The following is a 25,502-nucleotide window of genomic DNA, read 5'->3' on the forward strand; positions in this document are numbered from 1 at the left end:
TACCACCACGCCTAGCTTTTTTTCCACTTAGATGAAGCTCTTTTTTTAACCTGGAACTTTGATCTTCCCCATCTCAGATCCCATGTAGTTAGGATTATAGGTGTGAGCATGAGGACCCGACCATCACATTTTTAAAATTCCACAAATTCATAATGGGGCACTGATTCATTATTTTGAAAACTCATAAATAAGAGTCAAACATTTATTGTTTTTGAGGATAACTAAATAGCTGATGAGAGTAAACACTCTTCTTTTTCAAACATTATGAGCTAACAGACCAAAAATGATGTAAATAAAAACCACCATTTTGCAAACCCAAGAGAAATATGAAATCATGGTGATGCTTACAAGATAGCTGCTGTAAGATCTTTGGGTTCAGTACAGGTGGGGGCCAGGTGAGGTGCAGGTCACACTAGCAAGGTCCCAAGCCACCATTAACCTTAACCAGACAGGAAGAGGAAGGCACTAGTGTCCCCTCTGGGGAAAAGCAAAAGGATTCATACAGCCCCTGCAGAGAAAGTACTAACAAAAACCAGACCCAAGAACCAGCCAGTCAAGTCTAGGCCAGATTTCTCAGTTCAGAGGAGATGATGAAGGGGGTAGGGAACATAGAAGATGGGGAACAAAAAAAATGAGGAACCCTGTTAAAAGGAAACTCATTAAGGTATCCACCAAGTGCAATTGTGTAAAAAGTTTCAATGCAAGACACCAGAAATGTTATTTCTTTCACATATTGTGAGATGGCTTTTTTGCAGCTCAGAAAAGCTGTCCTTCCTTCTGTGGGGGACATCTGCATCTACAGCAGAAGAAAACAGTGATGTAAAGAGGTGTTCTCTGAGCCCCACTCCCAAACTGCCCAGGAAAGTCTTTTCACAGGAAGAAAAGATTGCTTGTTTGAAACCTGGCCAGGGGACCCACAGGTTGCTTCCTGCTGGCTGCTACCTGGAAATTATGCCTAATAAGACAACATTTGTTCGGGTCATTTCCCTCCCCTCACCCCTCTGCAGCCCCTATTTCTTTCTCAAGCTCAAAATGCTATATAAGTTTCAACCATCTGACCGGTTCTTTTGAGTCTTGAGCATTGTGTGTGGCACCTGTGTTTCTAGTGCTTTTTTTCCTATTAATCTGCGTTTTCAGTTTGCTTTGTAGACTAAAATTATGGACAGCTGAGAGAGAAAAGAGAAGATTTGGAACTTCCTGACGCATCTTTCTATTTTCTGTGTTTTAGGATGGTCTGACAACTTGGAGGCCTTGCTTGCTGGCCCCTATAATCAGTTACAACTCTCTGATCACTCACTAGACAACTAGAGACCACACCAGTAGCCCAGAGGCAATGGACATCATCAGTGAAATTAGCCAATCTTAACCTGTCTTACCCCTTCCTTCCCCAGAAAACACAGTAAAGGCTCAGGGCCATTCCAAGCCTTTCTCCGGACTGCTAGCAGATCTCGGTGCTTACCATGTGTCACAAAGAGTCACACGGTTAGTATCTGGGAGACTGTGAGTAATAAATTTCCTTCAATGGCATTGATCTCTCTGTCCTCACTCAATCACTCCATAAATAAAATCCCACAGGACAATCAAGTCATATGTCCATCTCGTTTGCATTCTGATTGGAACAAACCAGCCAGGGTAAAGGACATTTTTTTGAGACAACAGACTGGGTATTAGAAATGTCATGACTCTCAAGGGTGTGGCTGGGTATGGTGATGATGGTAGTGGTGGTGGTGGTGGTGGTGGATGAACGTTCTCAGATGGTAGAGCTGTGCAAGGAAGGGCTTATCCATGAGGTGAAGTGCTGTCCAGGGTTGGGAGGATGAAGAGGGCAGACACCAAACAGGATTGGCTATAATCAATGGCTGCTGAACCTACATTATGGGCTCAGGATCACGTCTCTCCACCTTGGTGTGCGTTTGAATGGCCCCATAACAATGCCAGGCTCCTGAGGGCAGGGTCGGTGCCTCACTTGCTCATGCTGCATCCATCACCTACAAATATGTATAGCCTATGGTGGGGACTCAGTAGCCATCTCCTGAATGAGCTCACGTATGTAGTTACTTTTGCATAGCCGTTAACAATGCCTAAGGGAACAACTTAAGGAAGGAAAGAATTATTTTAGCTCCTGGTTTCAGAGGTGACAGTCCATCATAGTGCAGAGGGCATGGCAGAAAGCATAAAAAAGGGAATCCAGGAAGGGGTCAGGGCAAGACATAGGCAAGGACTTGCCCCTGACCCCCATGATTCCAACAAGGCCCCACTGCCTAAAGTTTCCAGAATCTCCCAAAATAGCACCAGAGCTAGTAACCAAGTACTCAAAACATAAGTCTGCGGGGACATTTCATATTCAAGCCACAACATCCACCTCCCCTGCTGAGGACTGAGTGCTGAACACCCTTCTGGCTCTGCATTTTGGGGTCTGGGAGCCTAAAGGGCAGATGAGTGAGTATCCCAACCCCCACAGAGAGCACTATGAGCCCTGCACCCTGAGCAGGATACACAGGGTCTCATAAATCTGCCATGGGGCTGGTAGACAGAATGCTCTCAAGGTTATTTCCCCCAATAAGGGGCAAACAGACCAGCTCATCAAAGAGAGCCCACATACACGAATCCAGTCAATGGAAAGAACCCACCTAACTCTTACCCTAACCCAGAGTTAAAGCATCCATAAAAAGCCCAAACCTTCACCTGAGCAGGGAGCCACCGGTTTCCGGGCTCCACTGCACTGCTCTATCTGTAGCCTTTCCTTTCTTTCTAATAAATCTTACTTCGTGTACCAGTCTTGTCTCATGAGTCAATCAGCTGCCTCATGAGCCAGTTCTTTGGCCTGTGAAGGCAAAAACTCTTTCACAACACCAGCCTGCAACAGCATGGTGTTCAAGGCCCACCCATCTAACTGACTGCTTCTTACCCCAGCCTTCTCACTCCCTGTTTCCTGATAATCTCCTGCCCTCAAACCACAATTCAGTCCTGTTTTCCTTCATGTCCAGTCTTCTCTACCTGTAATACCAACTCCCATGAGAGGTCTGTTAATGGCAATGGTGTAGATTCTGGTAAGACTTCCAAATTCTTTGTGTTCTACATGGAAGAATCCATGGCAGGACATGTGAATGTAAATGGAGATTATTAAAAGTTAGGGAGGGGAATCACAAAAGGGGGCTTGGTGGATGCAAGTGGAAGCTGGAAGCAGAGAGAGATTCTTTTTTCTTGTCCAGGTGTTTTTAAAACTTACACTAAGCTATGGAAAGGGAAGAACCTGGTGATTCCCATCCAATAATCAATGAGTGGGGAGGGGCATGGGTGGTCCCTGGACCAGGTGGCTCTAGGCTCGTCAGCAACCAAACCAGTTTCCATAGTCCCTTCTGGAAATATCCAGACTAAATACACAGTAGGTGCAAAACAATAACCTCATGAACACAAGTTATAATAGTTTATCTTCCATCAGATAAAGATTGAATAAAATGGCTAGACTGCAGCACAGAACCACATGAGTCTGTTGTCCTCTGTGGCCAGGAGGCCCTTGCTGTGTCAGCCTGCAGGAGGACTTGTCAGCTCAGCATAAGTGACCTATTTTCCCCTAAAGCATACATGAATGCAAATGTCCCTGAGCTAAGGTGTGAATAACCTACACACATTTGCAACTGAAAAGAAGGCTCAGAGAAAGAGAGGAATGTTCAGCCCATTCAACCCAAAACTCAATAGTAAGTCATGTGTTCTAAGAATCCCAAACTTTCCCTAATTGTAGCCTGCTTCAGGCACTAAGCAGCATTCCTGATGTTTTGTTTATACGACAATCATTCTCTGTCAAGCACCTTACGCCTCCAATTTGGCTAGTTTTTGAGTGGCTCACAGAACTGAGGTGATGGAGCAGGAATTGATGGAGACCCTATTGGTGTTCTCCTGGCAGGTCACAGACAAAGAAACTGAGGCATGAGAAGTAAGGATAGTGTGGCTGAGTTCCTGGGGCTGCCTGGTGAATCTTAGTTGCTAAATCACAGGCAATGAGGACAAAGTATAACAGATGCTTAGAAACTACGCTGCTTAAAAGTGCTGACGCCTCATGCTGGTCCAAAGGTAACTGACAGCAAGATAAAAGTCTGGTACCTCTGCCTCCATTCTGTGTCTGTCTCCTTTACTTTGGGCCAAACTCCTGCTTAACTGTGCATGGGCATGTTATCACCAATGTATCTATCACCAATGATACCTAACTGATCTTATTTCCCCTCTTATAAAGAGAAGAGTAACTGTGGCATCTCACCATCAGCTTTTACAATGTCCTGTTTCAGACCTTGAAAAGCACTGGAAAGTCTCCTGCCATTGTCCTAAACCTGCAGTCAGTCACCTTGGATTCTAGGAAAACAAAGCCTCTCAGATCAGAGCACCCCATCATGAGATCACCCCCAGATAGGAGCAATCACTACAGGGGAACTGGATTCCTCTCATGCCATAAAGACATTTCTAGAGCCATCTTACAGAACCAGATCAGAGATAATAACCAACTAGACCCCACTTTGCCTGGGACGGCTTAATTATGTATCGCTCTCTCCCTGCCCCATTCCTCCCTCTTGAACCTAAAGCTCATGTCAACACCCCAAAAATAAGTCATGATGCTTCCTGTCCTTCTTCCCCACATGGCCATTTTGATTAAAATCCATTCTTGCCTTTTCACCATTACTTTTGTTTGCTTTCTTTAGGGCATGTGGCTGAACCTGACATGTTGGAATCCCCAGAGTCAGGCCTCTGATCTAGGACTTTGGTCACCAAAGGCCAGGAGGGGCACAGGAAAGACAGAAATGACAGAATCCTGATGAGCCTGAAGTCCAACATGGATAGCTCTGGCTCCCATAGTCCCTTCTGGAAAGATCCAGACTAAATACTCAGTTAAGTGCAAAACAATAACCACATGAACACAAGCTATAATAGCATCATCTTATTTCACCAGATAAAGGTTGAATAAAATGGCTGGACTGCAGCACAGAACCACAAGAGTCTGTTGTCCTCTGTGGCCAGGAGGCCCTTGCTGTGTCAGCCTGCAGGAGGACTTGTCAGCTCAGCACGAGTGACCTATTTTCCCCTAAAGCATACATGAATGCAAAGGATCCTAACTTAAACGCTGATTAAATTCTTATTCAAGTGCTTCTCCATGATAGGCCCTTGTGGATCAGAAAGTCTCCTCATGTGCCCATGTTTGAGACAGTTGGGGACACTACTGACTTCAACAGGCTGTAAGCAGACCCAGTACAGCCTACAGCATTACTCAGACCCAAGGTAGCCTAGATCAAGGAGAAGAAGTGAATCATGAGGTTATCTAACCTTGTGATACCACCCTGCCAGCTTGTGTGTGATTCAGTCAGTTTCTATCAATACAGGCACTCAAGGTACCGGAAGTCTGAGTGTTGGGGCTGAGACCCTACATGATATCCTAAGGGTATCATGGGAGGGTTCTAGGAATTGTGGTGAGGACTAAGCATCTGTCTTTTCGTCCACCTGGGGAATGGGCTCAGGTGGAGAGCCCTAGGTGACCCAGCTGAGAAGAAGCCATACTGAATGGCTTATCTCTGCAGAGCACACACTGTGATCTCACCACACCACCACTTAGCCTCCTGGAACCAACTAAGGGACTGTGTGCCCAGCCCAACCAATTCAGAGTCCCATTAAGAAAACTGATACGCTGAGAAAAGGCCCTATCGCTCCACTGGTGGTGGCAGAATAAGACTGGGAGTCAGGACAGGTATTTCTCCATCATTTCAAAGGGGTGTGGCCAGTTTCTCAAATATACTGCATGTGTAAGACCCACTGCAAGTCTAACAGGTACCCAATAAACGGGGAAAATGTCAAAAATACTGCTCTCATCTATTGCCATCAACCGTGGCTAGGGATGGTAAGTAAGCCATCACCTACCCAATGAGACAAAGGCAAACATGCCTTCCTGGGGGCACCTTCAGAAAGAGAAGGCATTTGGACCATAGCTGTGTGTGATTTTCCAAGCCTGGGCTTTCCAGGGGCCACCTCGCAGCTCAATGCCAGAGACTCTGACCTCAGACAGATACATATGAGGAAGCCCATGTGCTCCCCAAAAAAAGAACTCATAGATTACAGCAAAAGGTATATTTAAAAAAATACACAACAGCCTTAGGTCCCAAAGGAAGAAAGGACCAACCTTTGCAGAGGGAGGAGAAATGAGAGGATCACCCCACTGTTCAGCTTCCTAGCAGATACCTCAACAAGGGGAAAACTGATTCAAATTGAGGTTCTAAAGATGAAAAAAATATAAAGTCTAAGAATGGAACAGAATAACAGTATATACTGCCTAAGAAGACAGATACTATATTCAAAATGAAATAGAAAGAAAAGAATCTAAGATCATTCTTAAAAAGATCATCAAGAAACTACAGGACAAGTTAAAGATAACATAGGTAGGAAGGAAGAAGGGGAGAAGGGCAGAAAAAGTATTTGAAAAGGGGTGACCCAGCTTTTTTGTCCCTTCCAAATTTGATGTGAACTTAAAGAAGCAAAACAGAACTAATGCATCAGCCTGGTTGAAATAACTTCAAAAAGTGAAGGCAAAAGAAAGAGCTTGTTCACAAACACAAAAACTGAGAGAATTCATCCCAGCCGACTGGCACTGCAAGACAGGTGAAAGGCAGAAAAACCCAACTCCTAGAAATACTGGATGAAGAGCCATAGAAATGGCTACTCCATGAGCAAGTAGATAAGACTTTATTATTCAAATCTCTTTGAAAGAGCACCGGCTGTGTGAACAAAATATGAAGCAGGTAAAGCGGAGTCTGTAACACAAGAAAAACTTGACTGTGTGGCAGTGATTTCACAAAGGGCAAGGGAGAAGTTTGCCATCAGAAGCTTGCTGTCCTGTAAGTGACAGATCACGTGATGGTTGACAGTTGTACAACAAAATATCCATGATAAAAGCAATAATGGAAATAGCTAAAACAATGCCTTCTGAGAAGAAACCAACAAAGGCAGTTCGATGGAACCATGAAACATGTTTAATAAATCTACCAAAAGGCAGAAAAAGAAGAAAAAAAAAAAAAAGGAACAAACAACAACAGATAGGACAAACCAAAAGCAAACAACAAGGTGACAGCTTTCAAACTAAATACATCAATACAATAAAGCAGGGCTCTAAATACCCCAATTAAAAGTAGATATTGTCACTCTGGATTAGAAAATGAAATAAAATCAAAGCAGAACTGGAAACAAACGCTACCTAAAAAGTCATCAACAGACTAAAAATGAAAAGATGGAAAAAGATATACTTTTTGACAATAATCAAAAAAAGTTAGATTCTTTTACAAAACTGGAGAAAAAGAGGGCAGAACAGATCCTGTCTGGGGGTTGGCACCAGTGGGAGGGGAGGACATAAGCAAAGGGTACAGATGGTGAATACAGTGGAGATATTATGTACTCATGTATGAAAATGGAAAAATGAGACCTGTTGAAACTATTCCAGGAATGGGGGAGGAGGGCAAAAGAGAATGATGGAGGGGAGTGAATTCAATTATGATATATTGTAAGAACTTTTGTAAATGTCACAATGTACCCTCACTCAGCACAACAATAAAAATAAATTTTAAAAAGAAAGTTGGAGTGGCTGTGTTAATATCAGACAAATGAGATTACACACCAAGATTAATGTCAGGATGTGAGGGTCATTTCTTTATAATAAAAGAGTCAATTAATCAAGTCAGCTATTAAATGAAGAATCTAGTAACAGACCTTAAGAAGTCATGAAGCAAAAAACAGTAGGACTGAAAGGAAGAATCTACAATTACGTTATAGTTTTTGGCCATCTCTCACCATAATTGAGAGAACTCAGCCAGGACATCAGTTAAAGACACAGAAGGCAGGAACAATTCTGTCAGCTTGTATAAATACAGTTTGTATTAATAGAAAAGAAATTATTAAAAGAATTCTACAAAAGCAGAGTACCCCTTATTTTCAAGTATTCAAAGGTCATTTGTCAAATAGATCATATTTTAGGTCATAAATCGAGAAGAATTCAAACACTGACATAAACAGGAGCAGAAGGACTGGGCCAGGGTGTGGCTCAGAGGTAGAACACCACACAGCATGCACGAGGCCCTGGCTTTGAACCCCAGAACTGCAAAAAATGAAAAATTACATTAAAATTAAAAAGTATTTTGAAGTGAATAAAAATAAAAATATTTCAGAAATTTGAGGACTTATAAGTTTATATTAAATGACTAAAAATAAAAAATAACCCTCAATTTAATGGTCACAGTTTCCAACTTAAACTACTCAAAACACTAAAGAGAAAATTAAAACTCCAAGTAAGTAGAAAAGGCACAATAATTAAGATCTGAAAGGAGGTTAATGAAATAAAAAATAAAAAATATAATGAAATAAAAAATTCCTTTCCTTAAGGAAATCAATGAAGTTGATAAACTTCTAGCCAGAATGATCAGAAAAGACAGAGAGAGAGAGAGAGAAACAAATTACCAAAATCAGGAATAAGAAAATTGCCAAGCCCTATCTCAAAAAACAAGCTCAGTATGGTGACTCAAAGCTATAATTCCAGCTGCTCACACCTGTAATTCTAATCCCAGCTACACGGGAGGCAGAGGTAGGAGGATCTCAGTCTAAGGCTAATCAGGGTAAATGTGTAAGAACCTATATGAAAAGAAAAGAAGGAGGGAAAGAGGGAAGGAAGGGAAGGAGGGAGGGAGGGAGGGAGAGAGTCTGGGCACATGCTTCAAGTGGTAAAACACTTCCCTAGAGATGTGAGCCTTACTTCAATCCCCAGTCCTGCCAAAAATAATGAATATGAACACAAAACTATCAAGTCATTCCAGAGAAAAAACTAACCAGCCCTATTGAATTTGTAGGTAAACCTCTTTTCCACAAAGGAAATGACAGACTCAGATGGACTTGCTGATAAATTCTACCACACATTTAAAAAAGAAATAATATCAGTTCTGCACAAACTTTTCCAGAAAACCAAATAAGAGACTTCACTTCCAAACACACCTATGAGGTGGGCACTACCTTGACACCATGTAAAGACAGAAAAACCACAGACCAATATCCTTAAGTGACATAAATTTAAAAGTTCTAAACCAATTTGAGCAAATCAGAGCCAACAATACCGAAGAGAGGTAATACAACACGTCCACAAAGGGCTTATCCCAGGAATGCAAGGGCACTTCAACCTTCACCCACCACCGTGATCCATCCCATTAACAGACTGCAAGTGAAAACACCCTATGACCATACCCACAGATACAAAAGAAGAAAATGCTGACATCGAACTTCTGTTTCTGATTTTAAGAAAAAAAAAAAATTCAGCAAATGAAGAATAAAAGGAAAACTTGTTCAACTTGAAAAAACATCCACAAAAAACCAACAGTTAATATCATCCTTAGTGATGAAAGACAGACTGCTTTACCCCTAAAATGGAGAACAAGACAAGAAGGTCTGCTCTTGACCCTTCTGTGTGACATGATACCAGAGGTTCTGGCCAGTGAAATAAAGCAAGAAATAAAAATAAGACAAGAATAAGCAAATAAAAGTCAACTGTGGGGAAAATGAAGAAATAAAACTGCTTTACATTTGAGAACAATGACCATTTATGTAGAAACCTACAAGAGAAGTACTAGAAATGAACTTAGCAGATTCAGAACAACAAACTGCTCAATTTGTGTCTTAAGACTATAGTAACAAACAATTATAAATTAAATGTTAAAAACCACTAGTATTTATCATACTATGGAAAGGCAGAGTGAATCTTATAAACGATAGGAAACTCCTGTACACTGAAAACATAACTTTTTTGAACAAAACTAAATAAGGTACAAAACAGAGAGAGATATACCACGTTCATGGATCGGAAGCATCTCTATTTGTAGGACACCAGTTCTCCCAGCTGAATGATGTAGATTCAACACAATCCCAAAGAAAATCCCAGCAGCCTTTGTTGTAGGAACTAAAGAGATGGTTTTAACATTCATCCTAAAAAAAAAAAAAAACTAAAGGACCTGAAACAGTCAAAATCACTTAGAAAAAGAACAATTAAGTTGGAGGGTTCACAAGACCTGATTGCAGACGTACTTGCTATAAAGATATAGGGCCAAGGTATGAAGTTTTTATGTCAAGGCCTGTATGGCCAAAGTATGTATGCAGTCAAAATAGATACATGGATTCATGGAAGAGAATAGGAAATCCAGAAACAGACCTACCCATCTATGGGAAAGTGTTTTTTCTAAAATTTCACTAGGCAACTTAGTGAAGAGATAGTCTTTTTAACTGATGATATTGACACCATTAGATATCACTTTTTTAAAGGACATTTTCGGGGGTGAAAGTGGGTTGTCTGAAAAAAGACAGGTTAAGAATGATATAGTAATTTTTTGAAAGGCATTGATCCGTACCTCATACCATATGCAAAATTTAGCTCAAAATGTGTTATAAATCTAAAAACCTAGAACTACAAAACTCCTAGAAGGAAATAAAAGGAGAAGTCTTTAAGACTGGGGTTAGACAAATTTTTTATCGTATTATTTACTTAGCAGCCTACTGTGCAACACAGGGACGGGGAAGCCCAAGTGCTAGTAATGAAACAGGACATTGTGAAGGTGTGCATATCTCTGTCTTGTGACTTTTCCAAAGAACATGTATGCAAAGCTATGGAAAATTCACACACACACAAAAAAATTTTGAGTACTACATTACATTTTCATTTCAGGACCATGAATCTGATTTTTGTACCTAATACTTGGACTTTCTGTTGATGCTGCTTGCTTCTGAATTTGGGAACAGACCTTATAAAACGGAGAACAGCTGAATTAATATATTGCATTTATTTGTGATTTGGGGTATGCTCTGTGAGCCAGTGTGTAAGGAACACCTCTGCTCCTCTGCTGCATTGCAAAGCTGCATCCTGCTTAGCTGTGTAAGTCTTGGTCAGCCATAGCCTTCCTCCCACATGACAGATTTAATTACAATGGTAGTGAGACAGCAGTTAATTAACAATTCTCTAAAACAGACCCCACTGACCAGTGGAGGTTTTCTAGCAGCAAACCTGGTTATAAATGAAGACCTAGGTAAGATTAAAAGAAAATGACTTACATCTTTACATTAGAGGATCCTAACCTTTTCCCGCTGGATTTTCAAGTACTGTGAAGATTTCTCTGATCACAGCTCTTCTGTGATCATGGAGTTGTCCATCACTGGGTGTCCACCCTCCCTTGGGATCTGCGACAGATGTTCTTCTACTATGTATTATCTTACTTTCATTCTTTGACTTCTCAAAATGGTCATAGCTACTCTCATTTCTTTCAAGGGGAAGACTAAAATCTAGAGATGTGGCACGACTGCTCACAGTGTGTGGTAAGCTAAATAAAAGATCCTTCAGCAGATGCGAAGTCTGTGCCCACAGTGTGTGAATGTCACATTGCAGGATGAGCAAAAACAAGAGTCTTTGAAGATGTGATTGATAGGGATTTGAGACAGGGAGACCATCCAGGACTGAGGAAGGAAGGAAGAGAGGGAAAGAGAGAGAGAGGGAGAGGGAGAGGGAGAGGAGTGGAGAGAAGAAGGAGGAGGAGAAGAAGAAAGAAGAGGAGGAGGAAGAGAATGAAGAAGAAAGGCTGGAGGGGGAGAGAGAGAGGAGGAGAAAAAGGAGGAAGAGAAAGAAGGAGAAGAAGAAAGAACTGGAGGAGGAAGAGGGAAGAGGAAGAAAAGGAGGAGGAGAGAGAAGAAAATGAAGGAAGGAGGAGGAGAAGGAGAAAAAGAGAAGGAGGGGAAAAGGAGGAAGAGAAGGAGAGGGAGAAGGAGAAGAAGAAAGAGCTGGAGGGGGAGAGAGAAAAGAAGGAGGAGGAGGAACAGAAGAAGGAGAAGGAGGAGGCAGAGGAGGAAGAAGAAGGAGGAGGAGGAGAAAGATGAGGAGGAGAAGGAGGAGAGATGGGGAAGAAGAAGAGAAGGAGGAGGAGAGAGAAAATGACAAAGGAAGAAGGATGAGGAGGAGAAAAAGAAGAGGAGAAAGAGGAGGAGGAGAAGGAGAAAAAGACAAAGAGGAAAGGAAGCAGGTAAAGGAAAGGGAGGAGGAAAAGATGGAGAGGAAGAAAAACAAAGGGGGAGGAAGAGAGAATGGAGAGGAAGTGGTAAGGAGGAGAAGGGGAGACAGGTGTTATAGACAGGCTGCAATGCCCAACAGAAGATGTAAGTAGTAATGACAGGACCCCCCAGAACTTCTGGGAGACGGACAGTCCTGCCAACACCTTGACTTTGGCTGAGCAGCACTCATTTCAGATTTTGGGTCTCCCAAACTGTGGGCAAACAAATTTCTGTTGTTTCAAATCACCAAGTCTAAGGAAATGAAGTGTTCACATAGGCAACAAGATGGATGACCTCAAAACAGCTGGAGAAAGAAGAGAAAGAAGGCAGAATACAGAGCACACATTACATTATGTCTTATGTAGGAGATTCTGGAATATCCAAAATTATCTGTGAAAAGCTTACTAGCAGCCTGGACACAAGGAAGAGAGTGGACATGGCATAGGAGGAGAGAGGGAGACACCTGGTGAGGGATATATTTAGTGTCACATCTGTGCACATCTGTCCAAACTGTACACCTTCAACACGCACCACTATATGGTCACTCAGAAAAACCACTTTTTCTTTTAAACAGCCCTCTGTGCCACCAAGGACAGCAGGAAGACAAGAAGTTTGGAAGAGGAAACACAGCCAGATTTGCCCGTGAGGAGGCTGGTCCCACAGCAGAGCTGATGTGGGAATCCCGGAAGGGGCAGGACTGGCACAGAGAAGTGAACACATCTGTGACTTTTAGTGTCAGCAGAAGGGGGCACTAGGGAGGCTATACTTGGTGCATATTTGTAGGAAGAGAGAATCATGTTGAGCTGAAGATGACTCTCACTGTTCAAACTTTCCCTTTGTGTTCACAGTCTTCCATCAGTGATACTCTACAGAACTTTTCTCAATAAATATTTTCCCTGCAGACTTCCACACTCAGCCTCCCTAGAGGTAAGTGGGGGAGGTCGTCATCCTGTCCACTCCAGGACCATGCCCTGTGGGGCCCGGGAGGGCCATTTTACAAGGATTCCAGAACAGGAAAACAATTTTTCTGCTATATGCAGCAGGACACATGTATACCCTGCAGGGCTAGGGCTAGGCAGTGGCCAGCACCGAAGCAAGCGGGTCTCAGGGCGAAGAAGGTGAGTGGCTCTGTTGGGTAGGAGGCTAAGGTGGGAAAAAAGATCCACGGGTCAGGGAGCAGATGTCAGGGGACGCACCTCAAGGCCCAGTGGCTGCACAGAGGCACATTTGTTAGCAAGTGACTTTCAGACTGTAAAACTCCAGGGCAGTTAGTAAAACAAAAGTCCCTGGGTCCCAGGACTCTGGATCGGGTCCCGGAATCCAACCTTCATGTTCCTGGTAATGTGATCAAGGTCTTCTGATCACTTGCTGAGAAAGACCAAAGAGTGCCAGATGGCTGGGCACTGTGGCCACACCTGTAACCCCAGCACTCAGAAGGCTGAGAGACTTCAAGGCAGCCTGGGCTACACAGCCTGACCCTGTCAGGCTAGAACCCCTGATGGATAGAAGGATGAATAAGATGGATGGGAGCCTGCCAGGGGCTAGTCCATCCTTAGCCAGGTCTGAGCACTCACAGAGGGGTCCTGGGATCTGGAAGACCAGCCTCCTCCCTCTGTCCTCACATGACTTCCACAGCACCTCCTGAAGGCCCCTCAGGGCTGGGTTTGTTTCCTGGATGTATCCATGAGCCAAGTCCCCCACCAGGTTCTCTTCCTCTGGGTTGCTCCCAAGGTTCACAGATATAGGAAAGGGAAAGAAGGAACAGGACCTCTTTCTGGCCATCACAAATGGGAAGAGGAGCCTGAAGGAAACCCAAACTCCAGCCTGCTGGCTCTCGCAGCTCAGCTGCTCCTAGCCTGACTTTGCTACTATAGGTGAGTGACTGTGGTCAACAGGTACCCGGCACAGGCCACCTAGCCTCTTCTCTGACCATTCCCACCCTGAGATCCCCTAGCTTCAGATCCCAGGCCAATGAGCTGGCTGTGTGCCAGCTCCTTGGTCACCATGGAGACACAAAGCTGCTTAGACACAGGTGTGGCCTGTCCACAGGAGGCCACTGTCTTATAACAAAACAGCCCCACATAGTAATGGGATGGGAAGTTTCTGAAGGACAGGATATACCCCATTCTACAGAAGGTTAGACAAAGATAAAAGGCCAAACGAGCAAAGCCCCACAGACAAGATGACCTTTAGGGCTTTGAAGGATGAATAGGAGTTCTCTTAGAGAGAAACAAGCTTTGAAACCACAGGGACACTGCTTCTGCTACTGCCTGTGATTACAGGGAAGCTGCTTTACCACATGAACGTCTTGGAATGAGGATGACATTGTGTTGTCATGGCCAGGATGTTGGACAGATTCCCTGTATGGAGAGTTGCTGGGCCTTACCTCCTGCTCATGTTGCAAGATGCAGCCAAAGTCAAAACTTTCAGCCTACGCTATGACAGCTGTCCCCTGACTCGGAGGGCAGGGGTCAAGAGATGACAAGCCCAGCCCTTTGCCTGGGTCTGCTCCCCGCTTCGTACCACTAGCCAGTTGTCTGGTGCTAGGAAACACACAGTCACTCTGCACCCCACCTGTGTGCCACAGAGCCCTCTGTGCACCAAGACGCCTGTCACTGGCTGGCACTCACAACCTCAGAGCCCTGTGTCACCCCAAGGCTTGTCACTGCATGGAATCCACAACCTGAGAGGCCCCTGTCCACCACTCCAAAGCCCATCACTACTCAGCACCCACAATCACACAGCCCTCTGTGCACCCCAGGGCCTCTTGTTGCATGCACCCACAACCTCAGAGTCCTGTGTGTACCCCACTGATGAACACCCTGAGGATAAGCCCAGCACCCATGCTCAGCCTCACAGCCCTACACTCCAAAGAGTTCTCTGCTCTCTCCGGCCACATGCATCAGGCCCAAATGGCTCCATTACAATGGGCTTCTAGAACATTTCTGGGAAACACTCTCTTCAGCTCCAAGTCACAAGCAGACACTCAACACTGAAGGTCTGTGCTATGGGGGAGGCGCCCTATGGCACTGAGAAACTAACTCAGCTGTGGGACTGCCTGTCATTTCCAATGTCCTGACCCTGTGGACACCTGGAACCGTCCACCAACAGAATCGAAGGCCACCTGAAGGGACCCGCCAGCTGCAATGACATGACTGGCCTCTGGCTCCCTGCTAACCAGAAACAGTGTCTGAGCGACAAGGGCAGTGGCAGCACTGCCCTGACAGTGAAGGGTGGACAGAAGCCACGGCCCAGCACGAGTACAGCAGGCACCCCCTGGAAGCCATGTGGCAGCTTTGTCACCAAAGGAAGAACCTGGAAAACACAGGGACTGGAGCTGTGCTGACGTTGACGAAGAGGGAAGAGGTGTGGGACACCGAGCTCCGCGTCCCACAGGATGTCGTAGCATCTGGGACACAGAGGTGTCCACAATTCAGTTAGCCTTCACAGAGGCTCTTCTGTGCTCTGTGAGTCTAAAGAATGATCTTAAGACGCAAGAGGAAAACCTAAAGCTATAAAATTTCCAGGGAAAAAAACAGAGGTGGAAGACAAGCTCTCTAGACTTTTCATTAAGCAAAGATTTTTCCAGATATAACACCAACGTTACAACTCTGATAAGAGAAAACTGTTCAACTGGACTCTGTGGAAACCAGAAACGCCTGCACTTTTCACAACACTGTCCCTGCCTAGAGGAAACGTTTGCAAACTGTCTACCTGATGAAGGGCCGGTGCGGTGGCCACTGAAGTCTGTTCCACTGTTGATCCTTTAGTGGGTCAGGGGGACCCATGGGACAGTCCCTCGTAAGAGCTCTGGGGAGTCTCCAGAGAGGTCAGCAGGGGGGCTGAGAATGATCACACATGGGATCTGTCCCCTCAGGGACAATGATGTTGACCTCAGGGCTGCCAGGATGACCAAATCAGATGGTCAAGGTGGAGAGTCCTACCCCATCCTGTAGACAATACAGGCTTCAGAGCACAAGAGAGAAAAACAGCCCAGACAGGACCAAGCGAGAACCTCCATCCAGAATTTTCCAACAGGATGAGCTTCCTGCAAAAGGGTAGAAGCAAGAAACAGGCCCTGGGAACATCACTTGCTGTAGTATCTCCTGGGAGCTTCCACCAACCACAGTGTCTGGACAAAACACACTTTCTGAACCAAAGGCACAGGCACTAGAGACCCATGCCTCCCACAGCATCCTGCACACTGGTTGTGCCCCGCCACAGCTGCACACTTCCTTCATGCTGTGCCAGGAATCCTCACTTTGAACAGGAAGCCAGGGGGGACAAGGGGCACATGTGAAGACCGTCACAGCCATGCCCAGGGGGACAGGCTCAGCAGATGACCAGACGAAGCTGCAAGGGCCTGCAGACAGGCAGCCCTGGAGCCTGACAAAAACATCATGCTGGCTGGAATGTGCGCAGTCCCAGATGGAGGGACTCCAGGGAGGGGCATGCACCCTTTCCCAAGCGAGGACCCACAGCATTCAGATGTCCAAGGGGTGCTCCAGGAGACAGGGCTCCTGCAACTGATGCATCAGGGTTATACACTACAACTTTACAACGGGACCTCAGGAGCCTCACTTCCCACAGGAACCTCCCAAAGGGAGAGGGGTCTGAAGTCCCCATGCCCACCCCCTCCCCCACCCTGCCACCTTCAGCCTTCTTCCTACCCCAGGAGTCTAAAGCAGGCTCCTAGATTTTCTCCCACCTGAAGTCAGGCCCCAAAATTTCCCCAGGTGCCACAAGTCTGGCAACCTCAGCCCCAGGTGACCACCACCTGGCCCTGCACTGAACTCAGATGACCCTCAGCTTCGTGCCTGGCCCTCTGCTCTCTCCTCCTTCTCCCAGGGAATGTCCAGTCTTTCCCACCAGTGTCCCTCAACTGAGAGAGACACTGGTTTTCCTCCCAGCTGGCTGCTCCTTCCCTTGCAAACTCCCCCATCTGGGGAAAGAAAGTGGCTCCATTCATTTGTACCTCCACCTCCCTGCAAAGGGTGGAGATGGTGGGGTCTTGGGTGCAAGAATGCCCAGGCAGACAGCACCCCAGCAAGTCTTCCAACCTTGCATCCCCACCCTGTTCCCTCCCACAAGCAGTGAGAGGCCAGCCTGGGCTGTCATCAGTGTCCTGCAGAAGACATCCCTGCCTGCACAGACTGGGCCAGTATCACAGAGGGTGGGCCAGATGAACAAGCCACATAGACATCTCTGCCACCAAGTAATGGGTCACATTCTTAGCTCTGATCCTATCATTGCTGTGAGCAGTAAAATTCATCCCCAGGATTCCCAGGATGGTAGAGGAAAGTGAAGGGCAGGGGATGGATGCCTCTCAAGGGATGGATGCCTCTCAGCGCACGTGCCCTTCCTGGCCCCACAACAGTCTAGTGGCTTCTGCAGCTCAGATCCCAGCCCCTCCATTCCCTATTCCTGTTCTAAACCAGCATGTTTTGGGGGAAGAGGAAAAACTGAGAGTCCTCAGGGGTCTTGTGGACAACAGGGCTCCTGAATCCATAGAGTAGCCAAGGAAAAATAAGCCACAGGCATAGGCTTGGCCAGGTGGGCTCATCTCAGTATCTAAGCTCACCACAAGCCAAGGCTGTGACCATGCCCTTGGCCAGACCTAAAGCAGAACTTAGCTGCCAAGAAGGTCCTTATGAAGTACAGCGTGAAGCCCTGCGCTGGGCCAGTATGTCCAACATCAGCAGCAAGGCCCCTGCAGACAGTTTCAGCCTAGAACAAGACCTGGAATCAGCAGACACAGTCACAACCGCCTCTGAACAAGGGCTGTGGTCACTGGCTCTGCCTGCCCAGGGCTTGGGCTGAGAGCTGACTGTGGGACAAGGCTTCTGCCTGAAGGCCTCAGCTGGAAGATTGCTGTCCTCATTTCCTCATCTGGCCTGTGCAGGGCTCAAGTCCAAAGACAGGAATCAATGAACAGCAAGCCTCAGAAGGACAGTGACTTAGCACCTTACTGAAGAATAGCCAGACTCAGGTGGCAGACACAGGAGTCCACAGCATTACTGTCCTCTGGCACAGCATTACTCCAGAGGCCATTCTGATTTAACCCAAGTGACGGAAAACGCTGTTACTTACCGTGGCTAACTCATCAAACTTGCCAAAGAGCTCATTGAGAAGTTTCACCAGCTCCTGAGCTGTGCACTGGGACGCCAAGCCAGTGAAGCCCACAATGTCAGCAAAAAGGATACTGCAAGAGAGAAAGCAGAGTCTGGTCTCACCTCCCTTCAGTCACCAAGGAAATCACAGCCCCCAGAGTTGCATAGACATGTCCACCTGCTCCTCAATGCCAGCTGGAAGCGAAGGCTTCCTCCTTTCCTACAGGTGAGGAGACTGAGGCTTGGAGCAGCCACAGGATGCCCTCTTGGTCACAGAGGATGTAGCTGCTGTGCCACTCAGAGTGTGCTGACACCTCCCAACACACAGGGACATGCCGTCCACTAGCTCTGCCCCCTCCTACGGAGGCCGTGTGACTGCAGGTGGAAAGAAGCACAGAGTAGAAGCAGCAAGCTCTGAAGAAGTGTGCACCCTCACCACACCCTGTTTTTCCCCTTCTGCCAGGTGGATCCAGATAGACACAGGCCCAGCTGGACACAGGTGACCACAAGGCCCAGCTGGATGCAGGTAACCACAGGCCCAGCTGGACGCAGGTGACCGCAGAGCCCAGCTGGAGACAGAAGACTACAAGTTATAGCTGGACATAGGTGACCATAGGCCCAGCTGGACATAGGCAACCATAAGGCCCAGCTGGATGCAGGTGACCACAAGGCTTTGGGTATAGTGTCAGAGCCCCACGGTAGACAGGGACAAAGTCTCTGAGTTACTGTGCAGAGGGCCACAGACCTGCATGAAACAGTCCATGTAACAAGTGTTTATTTATCTATAATAAAACTGGGGTCAGCCTCAAAAACTCAGTGCCCACCCACAGAGCAGAACGATGTTTCCAGCAGGGGTAAGACTTCAAAAAAGATGGTTCTTCTTGTTTTCTCTAAGAATAAAATTAAAACATGCTTTGTGGAAAATTTGAGAAATGAAGGAAAATCATATATAGTGTTTGTCTTTAAACATTTTATAGCTTTAAGATGTATCTTAAAAGATGTTAAAACACAGTCCTGATCATTTATTCACTTTTGTTCAAAGTGTCCTTGACTTTTCTCTAAGTTTGGGACTTCCTGAACCTATATACTATCCCTAGGACCCCTTCATGATGGGAGCCACAGATACTAAATAAAAGGAAAGGTGCACTCTTGAAGACAGCTCCCAAGAGGAGCCCAGCCCAGGAGGGGCAGGAGGGAAACAGGCCTTAGACCTGGACTCCACTAGCCCTGACCAGCTCCACCAGCTCCAGCAATGTACCCAAGCCTTCATCGTGTCTACCCTCTCTTATGTGAACTAGGAAAAAGATGACAGTCCACCTTGTACCTTGGGAGAGCTCAATCATTGATAATCAATAATAATTCACTTCTTCACTTTCTCCTTGGACAAGAGTTTACAGAGGGCCAGGTGTGCTGGCACTGTTCTAGGCACTTGTGACTTACCAGTGAGCAAAAGATTCAAGCAGACATCCCTGTCCTCAGAAGGGTTCCATTCTATTGAAAGGACAGGAACATTTAAAGAATGTCCAAAGTGGCATATTTAAACTGTCATAAAAGATGGGTATGCGGTGTGTGTTGTTACCTAGGATGGGCCAAGTTATAGACACCAAGACAATAGGGTTCCAGGTGAGGAAATTCAAAAGCTGCTCTTTCTGTATCCTGCTGGATACAGAATTCTTATCTTTTTATTATGGCCTTTAAATATGCCATCCGCCTGCCACTTTCTTTCTTCTTTTTGGTGGTATGGAATTTTGAACTCTGGACTTTGCACTTGCTAGATAAGCACTCTCCCACTTGAGCCACATCTCCAGACCTTTTTGCTCTGGTTATTTTGGACACAGGATCTTGCTTTTTGCCCAGGCTGTCCTTGGACTGTGATCCCTCCTATTTTATGCTTCCTGCTGTAGCTGGGATGACAGGTGTGCCAACCCCATGTCCACTTTTTTCTGTTGAGATGGAATCTCACAACCTTTTTGGCCCAGGCAAGCCTGAATCTACAATCATCCTGGTCTCAGCCTCCCAAGTAACTAGGATGACAGGCGTGAGCCACCACTGTCCAGCCCTGCCTGGCTTCTAATGAGAACAGCTGTTCATATTACTGAAACTTGCTGGCAGGCCAAGTCCTTTCTTCATACCAGGAATGGGGGTGAAGTCAATCATTCATTGACTGGATTATGTGTTATTTTGCTTTTTTAGTTCTTTATATATTCTGTATATTTACCCCTGTCTGATGAATAATAGCTGGCAAAGATTCCCTCCCATTCTGTAGGAGGTCCCTTCACTCTGTTGATTCGTTTCTGTTGATGTGCAGAAGCTTTTTAATGTGAAATATTCACATTAAATCAATTCTTGCTCTTATTTCCTGAGTTGATTTTTGTACAGGGTAAGAGACGGGGATCTAGTGTCAGTCTTCCATATGTGGATATCCAGGTTTTCCTAGCACCACTTGTAAAAGAGGCTGTCTTTTTTCCAGTGTGTGCTTTTGGCACCTTTGTGAAAAATCAGATAGCAGTACTTGCTTGGGATTATTTCTGGACATTTTATTCTATTCCATTGGCCTATCTATTTTATGCCAGTACCATGCTGTTTTTGTTACTATGATTCTGCAGTAGACTTTGAAGCCAGGTATTTTGATACCTCCAGCATTGCTCTTTTTACTCAGGATTGAATTGGCTATTTGGGGTCTTTTGTGTTTCTACATGAATTCTTTTTCTATTTCTATGAAGAATGACATTGAAATTTTGCTGGGGATTACAATGAGTTACGATGTTGCTTTTCTAAGGAAAATGAAATGTACAAATTAATAAGAATAACAGATGACTTCTAGTTTTAAAAAACTGAAGCTATCTTGAACAAAAAGTCTTAAAAAAAACCAGAAGACAGGAAGGTAAAACAGGTCCTGTCTGGGGGTTGGTATCAGTGGGAGGGGAGGACATAAGGAAAGGGTGTGGGAGGAGAATATGTTGGAGATATTATGTACTCATGTATGAAAATGGAAAAATGAGACCTGTTGAAACTATTCCAAGAATGAGGGATAAGGAATAAAGAATGATGAAGGGGTGAATTCAACAATGATATATTGTAAGAATGTTTGCAAATGTCACAATGTACCCCCAGTACCACAATAATATAATAAAAATTTAATTTAATTTAAAAGTACAAAAAATGTTGCTTTTGGTAGTATGGCCATTTTAACAACATTTTTTCTGCTATTCTTTCCATCTTCTAGTGTCTCTAACATTTTCTTTCTTCAGTACTTTCTTGGTTTTCACTGTTGACATCTTTAACCTCTTTGGTTGAGCTTTTGCCCCCACTGTTTGTTTGTTTGAGGCTGTTGTGAATGGGACTGCTTTCCTGGCTTGTCTTTCTGTGAGTTCATTACTGGTGAAAAGCAAAGCTATTGCTTTGTGTCTGATGATTTTGTGTCCGGCCTCTTTGCTGAAAACATGTATCAGAACTTTAGGGTATTTTAAGTATAGGATCACATCATCTGCAAATGGGGCTGGTTTGACTTCTTCCTTTCTCATTTGTATCCCTTTTATTTCTTTCTCTTGCCTTATTGTTTGAGCTAAGACTCCAAGCACTATAGTGAATAAGAGTGGAGATTGTGGATACCCTCATTTAATTCCTGATTTTAGAGGAAATGCCTTTAGTTTTTCCTCATTCACTATAATACTGGCTAAAAGTTTGTGTTTTATGTTGTGACAGGAACTTCTATTCTGAGTTTCTTCAGGGCTATTATCCTGAAGGGATGCTGAGCTTTGTTGAAGGTTTTGGTACACTATATTAAGTTTGTTGATTTGCACATGTTGAACCTTCCTTGCATTCCTGGAATGAAGCCAACTTGATCATGCTGTTTGATCTTTGTGGTGTGTTGCTGAATTTGCTTTGCAAGAATTTTGTTGAGGATTTTTGTATTTTTGTTCATCAAGGAAGTTAGCCTACAGTTTTCTTTTTCTTGTTGTTGTTCTTGTGTCCTGATCCAGTTTTGGTATCACAGTAACACTGGCTAAATAAGTAAGTTTAAAAGTGTTGCTTCCCTTTGGATTTTGCAGAATAGTCTGGAAAGCACTGATGTTAGTTTTTCTTTAAAATCTGGGAAAACTCAGCAGTGACTCCATCTTGTCCTGGGTTTTTCTCTATTGTGAGACTTTTTATTGCTGTTTCAATCTCATTCCTTCTTATTGTTCTGTTTAAGTTATTTGTAATTTCTTTGTTCAATTTTGGTAGGGCATAGGTATCTAGAAATTTATCTGTTTCTTTCAGATTTTCCAATTCATTGGAATATCAGTTTTCCAGACATTGCCTAATGATCTTCTGGATTCCAGTGGTGTATGCTATAATGTCACCTTTTTCATATCTAACTTTATTAATTTGGGTCTTCTCTTTCTTTCTTTAGGCTGGAATGGCTAAAGGTATGTCGATCTTGTTTATTCTTTCAAAGAATCAACTCTTTAGTTCATTGCCTCTCAGTATCATGCTCTTAATTTCAGCACTGCTCTTCCTTATTTCTTTCTTCCTACTTATTCTGCAATTAGCTTGTTCTTGTTCTCCTAAGACCTTGAGATGCATAGTTGGGCTATTTATTCAAGACCTCTCTGATGTTTTCAGTGTAGGCATTTTAGCTATAAATGTTCCTCTCAGAACTGCTTTTAGTGTGGCCCATAGGTCCAGGTATGTTGTATTTTTATTTTCTTCTAGGAATTTTTTATTTCCCCCTTACTTCTTCAGTGACCCACTTGATTACTCAAAAGTGTATTATTCAGTTCCCTCATGTTTGTATATTTTCTCTGTAATTTCTAGTTTATTCCATTGTTGTGGCCTGATACAATACAAGAAGTTATTTCAATCTTCTTGTGTCTGTTAAGACTTGCTTTAGGTTCTAAACTAGAATCCATTTTGGAGAAAGTTCCATGGGCTGTGAACAAAAATCTGTATTCTGCAGCTGTTGAGTGAAATATTCTGCAGATGTCTGTTAAGTTCATTTGATCTTAACAGACATCTCTTAATTCTAAAGTTGTTTTATTGACTTCTTTTTTTTTTGGTCTGGACGACTGGTCTACTGATGAGAATGTGGTATTAAAGTCATCTACTTTTCTCGTGTTGGGGTCTATCTGTGTTTTTATGTCCATTGGTGTTTATTTACAAAATCTAGTTTGTGTATGTTTACAATTACATCCTCTTGATGGACTTTTTGCTTTATTGATATGAAGGGGCCTTCTTTGTGTCCTCTGACTAATTTTGACTTGAAGTCTGCTTCATTAAATATTAGCATAGCTACTCCTACTTGCTTGCAGGATCAATTTGCCTAAAATATTGTTCCTCTGCCAGATGAATACCTGGCAAAGATTCTCTTCCATTCTGCAGGCAGTCCCTCACTCTGTTGATTTGTTTCTGTTGCTGTGCAGAAGCTTTTAATGTGACACTATCAATCCCACCTGTCAAATCTTGCTCTTATTTACTAACCTACCAGAATTCTATTCAGAAAGCCCTTACCTAGGCCTGTATCTCAAAGTGTTTCCTTTACATTTTCTTCTCAGAATTTAAAAGTGTCAGGCCTTTAATTAAGGACTTTGATCCATCATGAGTTGATTTTTATACAGTCAGAGATGGGGATCTGGTTTCAATCTAGCTTCATCCTTTGACTTAAGCCTGTGTTTCTCTCTGCCAGTGAGTTGCATTTCTTGTAGGCAACAATTGGGTCTTGCTTTTAATTCAATCTGCCAGTTTGTATCTTTTAATAGGAGAAGCAAGGTGACTAATATTCAGAGTTATTACTGAAAGGTAGGTAGTCACTCCTGTCATTTTGTTGCTTTTGTAATGTCTGATTCCTTATTTGTTTATCTACTCTTGTAGTGTGATACCTTCTTTCCTGTATTCTTGTGGTTGTGTGAGTCTTCCTCTTCTGGGTGTAGGATTCCTTTTAAGTATCTTGTGCAATGCAGCTTAGAGGTCATGAACTCCTCTAGTTTTCTCAATGTTCTAACTCATCTTCCTTGTCTTCAAGACCTGATGATCTGTCTCCTACTTGATCTAGTCTGCTAATAAGGATTTCATCTGAGTTTTTTTATTTGAATTATTGAACTTTTCATTTCTATTGAGAAATCTGCATTAATCCTAAAGCATCTGCCTTTGTATGTGACTTGGCACTTCTCTCTTGCAGCTTCCATAGTCTTTCCTTGTTCTATAAACCCAGTTTTTAACTATATTATGATGTGCAAAGGTTCTTCTCTGGTCTTGTCAGTTTAGTGTCCTAAAAGTGTCCTGTGTCTGCATGATTATCTCTTTCCCAAGTCTTGGGAAATTTTCTGTAATTATTTTATTACATACATTTTCTATGCCTTTAGCTTTCACCTCTTCTCCTTCTTCTATGCCCATGATTCGTAGGTTTGATTTTTAGTGGTGTCCCACAGGTCTTAAATGTTCTGTTCAGTTTATTTTTTTTAGAATTGCTGGATCTTTATTGAGTTCCTCTTTCATATCCTGCATTGTCTTACTTATTTCATTCAGCTGTTCATTTGTATTCTCTATGATGTCTGAAGGTGTTTATTCATGTCTTCTTTAATTTCATTGATCATTCTAATAATCATTCTTCTAAATTTTTTTAATCTGGGACAAAAAACTTATTGCTTGCCTCAACTGGTATTACCGGCAAAAGCAGCCATGATGTTAAACAATTGCTACTAACTACTCTCAACAAAAGTGCTGAGCAAAGTCAGTGCACACTGGTCTGAATCAGGTCCAGTGGTGATTAGGCTGTGAGTGGGATTCTCCAGGGAGTCATGCAGATACATTATGTTATGGTCATTAACTAGTCACTGCCCATTCACAGTCCCCCATTCCCTGGATACTCTGAGTCTATGAATTTGACTGCTTTAAGATACACCTCATAGCTACTTAGGAGGCTGAGACCAGGAAGATCTTGGTTTAAGGCCAGCCTGAGGAAAAAAAGCTTGCAAGATCCCATCTCAACAGAAAAAAGCTGGGTGTGGTAGTATGTACCTGTCATCCCGGCAATGGCAGGGAATGTTAAAAAAGGATCGTGGCCCATGATTACCACTTGCCAGGCAGATGCTCTACCACTTGAACCATGCCCTGCTTCTACATTTTTTTATTCACTCATGCATTGAGATGATTTAGATTTAGACTCTTATTTATTGTGAATAATGCTGCAGTGAACATGGGAGTGCACATATGTACTTAACATACTGACTTTATTTCCTTTGGACATATACTCAGTAGTAGAATGATCGGATGGTAGAATTATTTTTAATATGGCAGTTGTAGTTATAGTTTTTTGAGGAG

At 43.9% G+C, this 25,502-nt stretch overlaps 1 protein-coding gene across 1 annotated transcript in view; it reads right to left on the reverse strand.

Annotated features, from left to right (window-relative positions):
* Adcy1 (adenylate cyclase 1) overlaps positions 1 to 25,502 on the reverse strand; it is a 141,219-nt gene that overhangs the window by 75,312 nt on the left and 40,405 nt on the right. The window contains exon 4 of the mRNA XM_020177063.2: positions 18,181 to 18,292. Within this exon, the coding sequence (XP_020032652.2) occupies positions 18,181 to 18,292 (112 nt within the window). The remainder of the gene's footprint in view (positions 1 to 18,180; positions 18,293 to 25,502) is intronic.

This window comes from Castor canadensis, chromosome 2 (genome assembly GCF_047511655.1).
Source record: "Castor canadensis chromosome 2, mCasCan1.hap1v2, whole genome shotgun sequence".
Taxonomy (NCBI): Eukaryota; Metazoa; Chordata; class Mammalia; order Rodentia; family Castoridae; genus Castor; species Castor canadensis.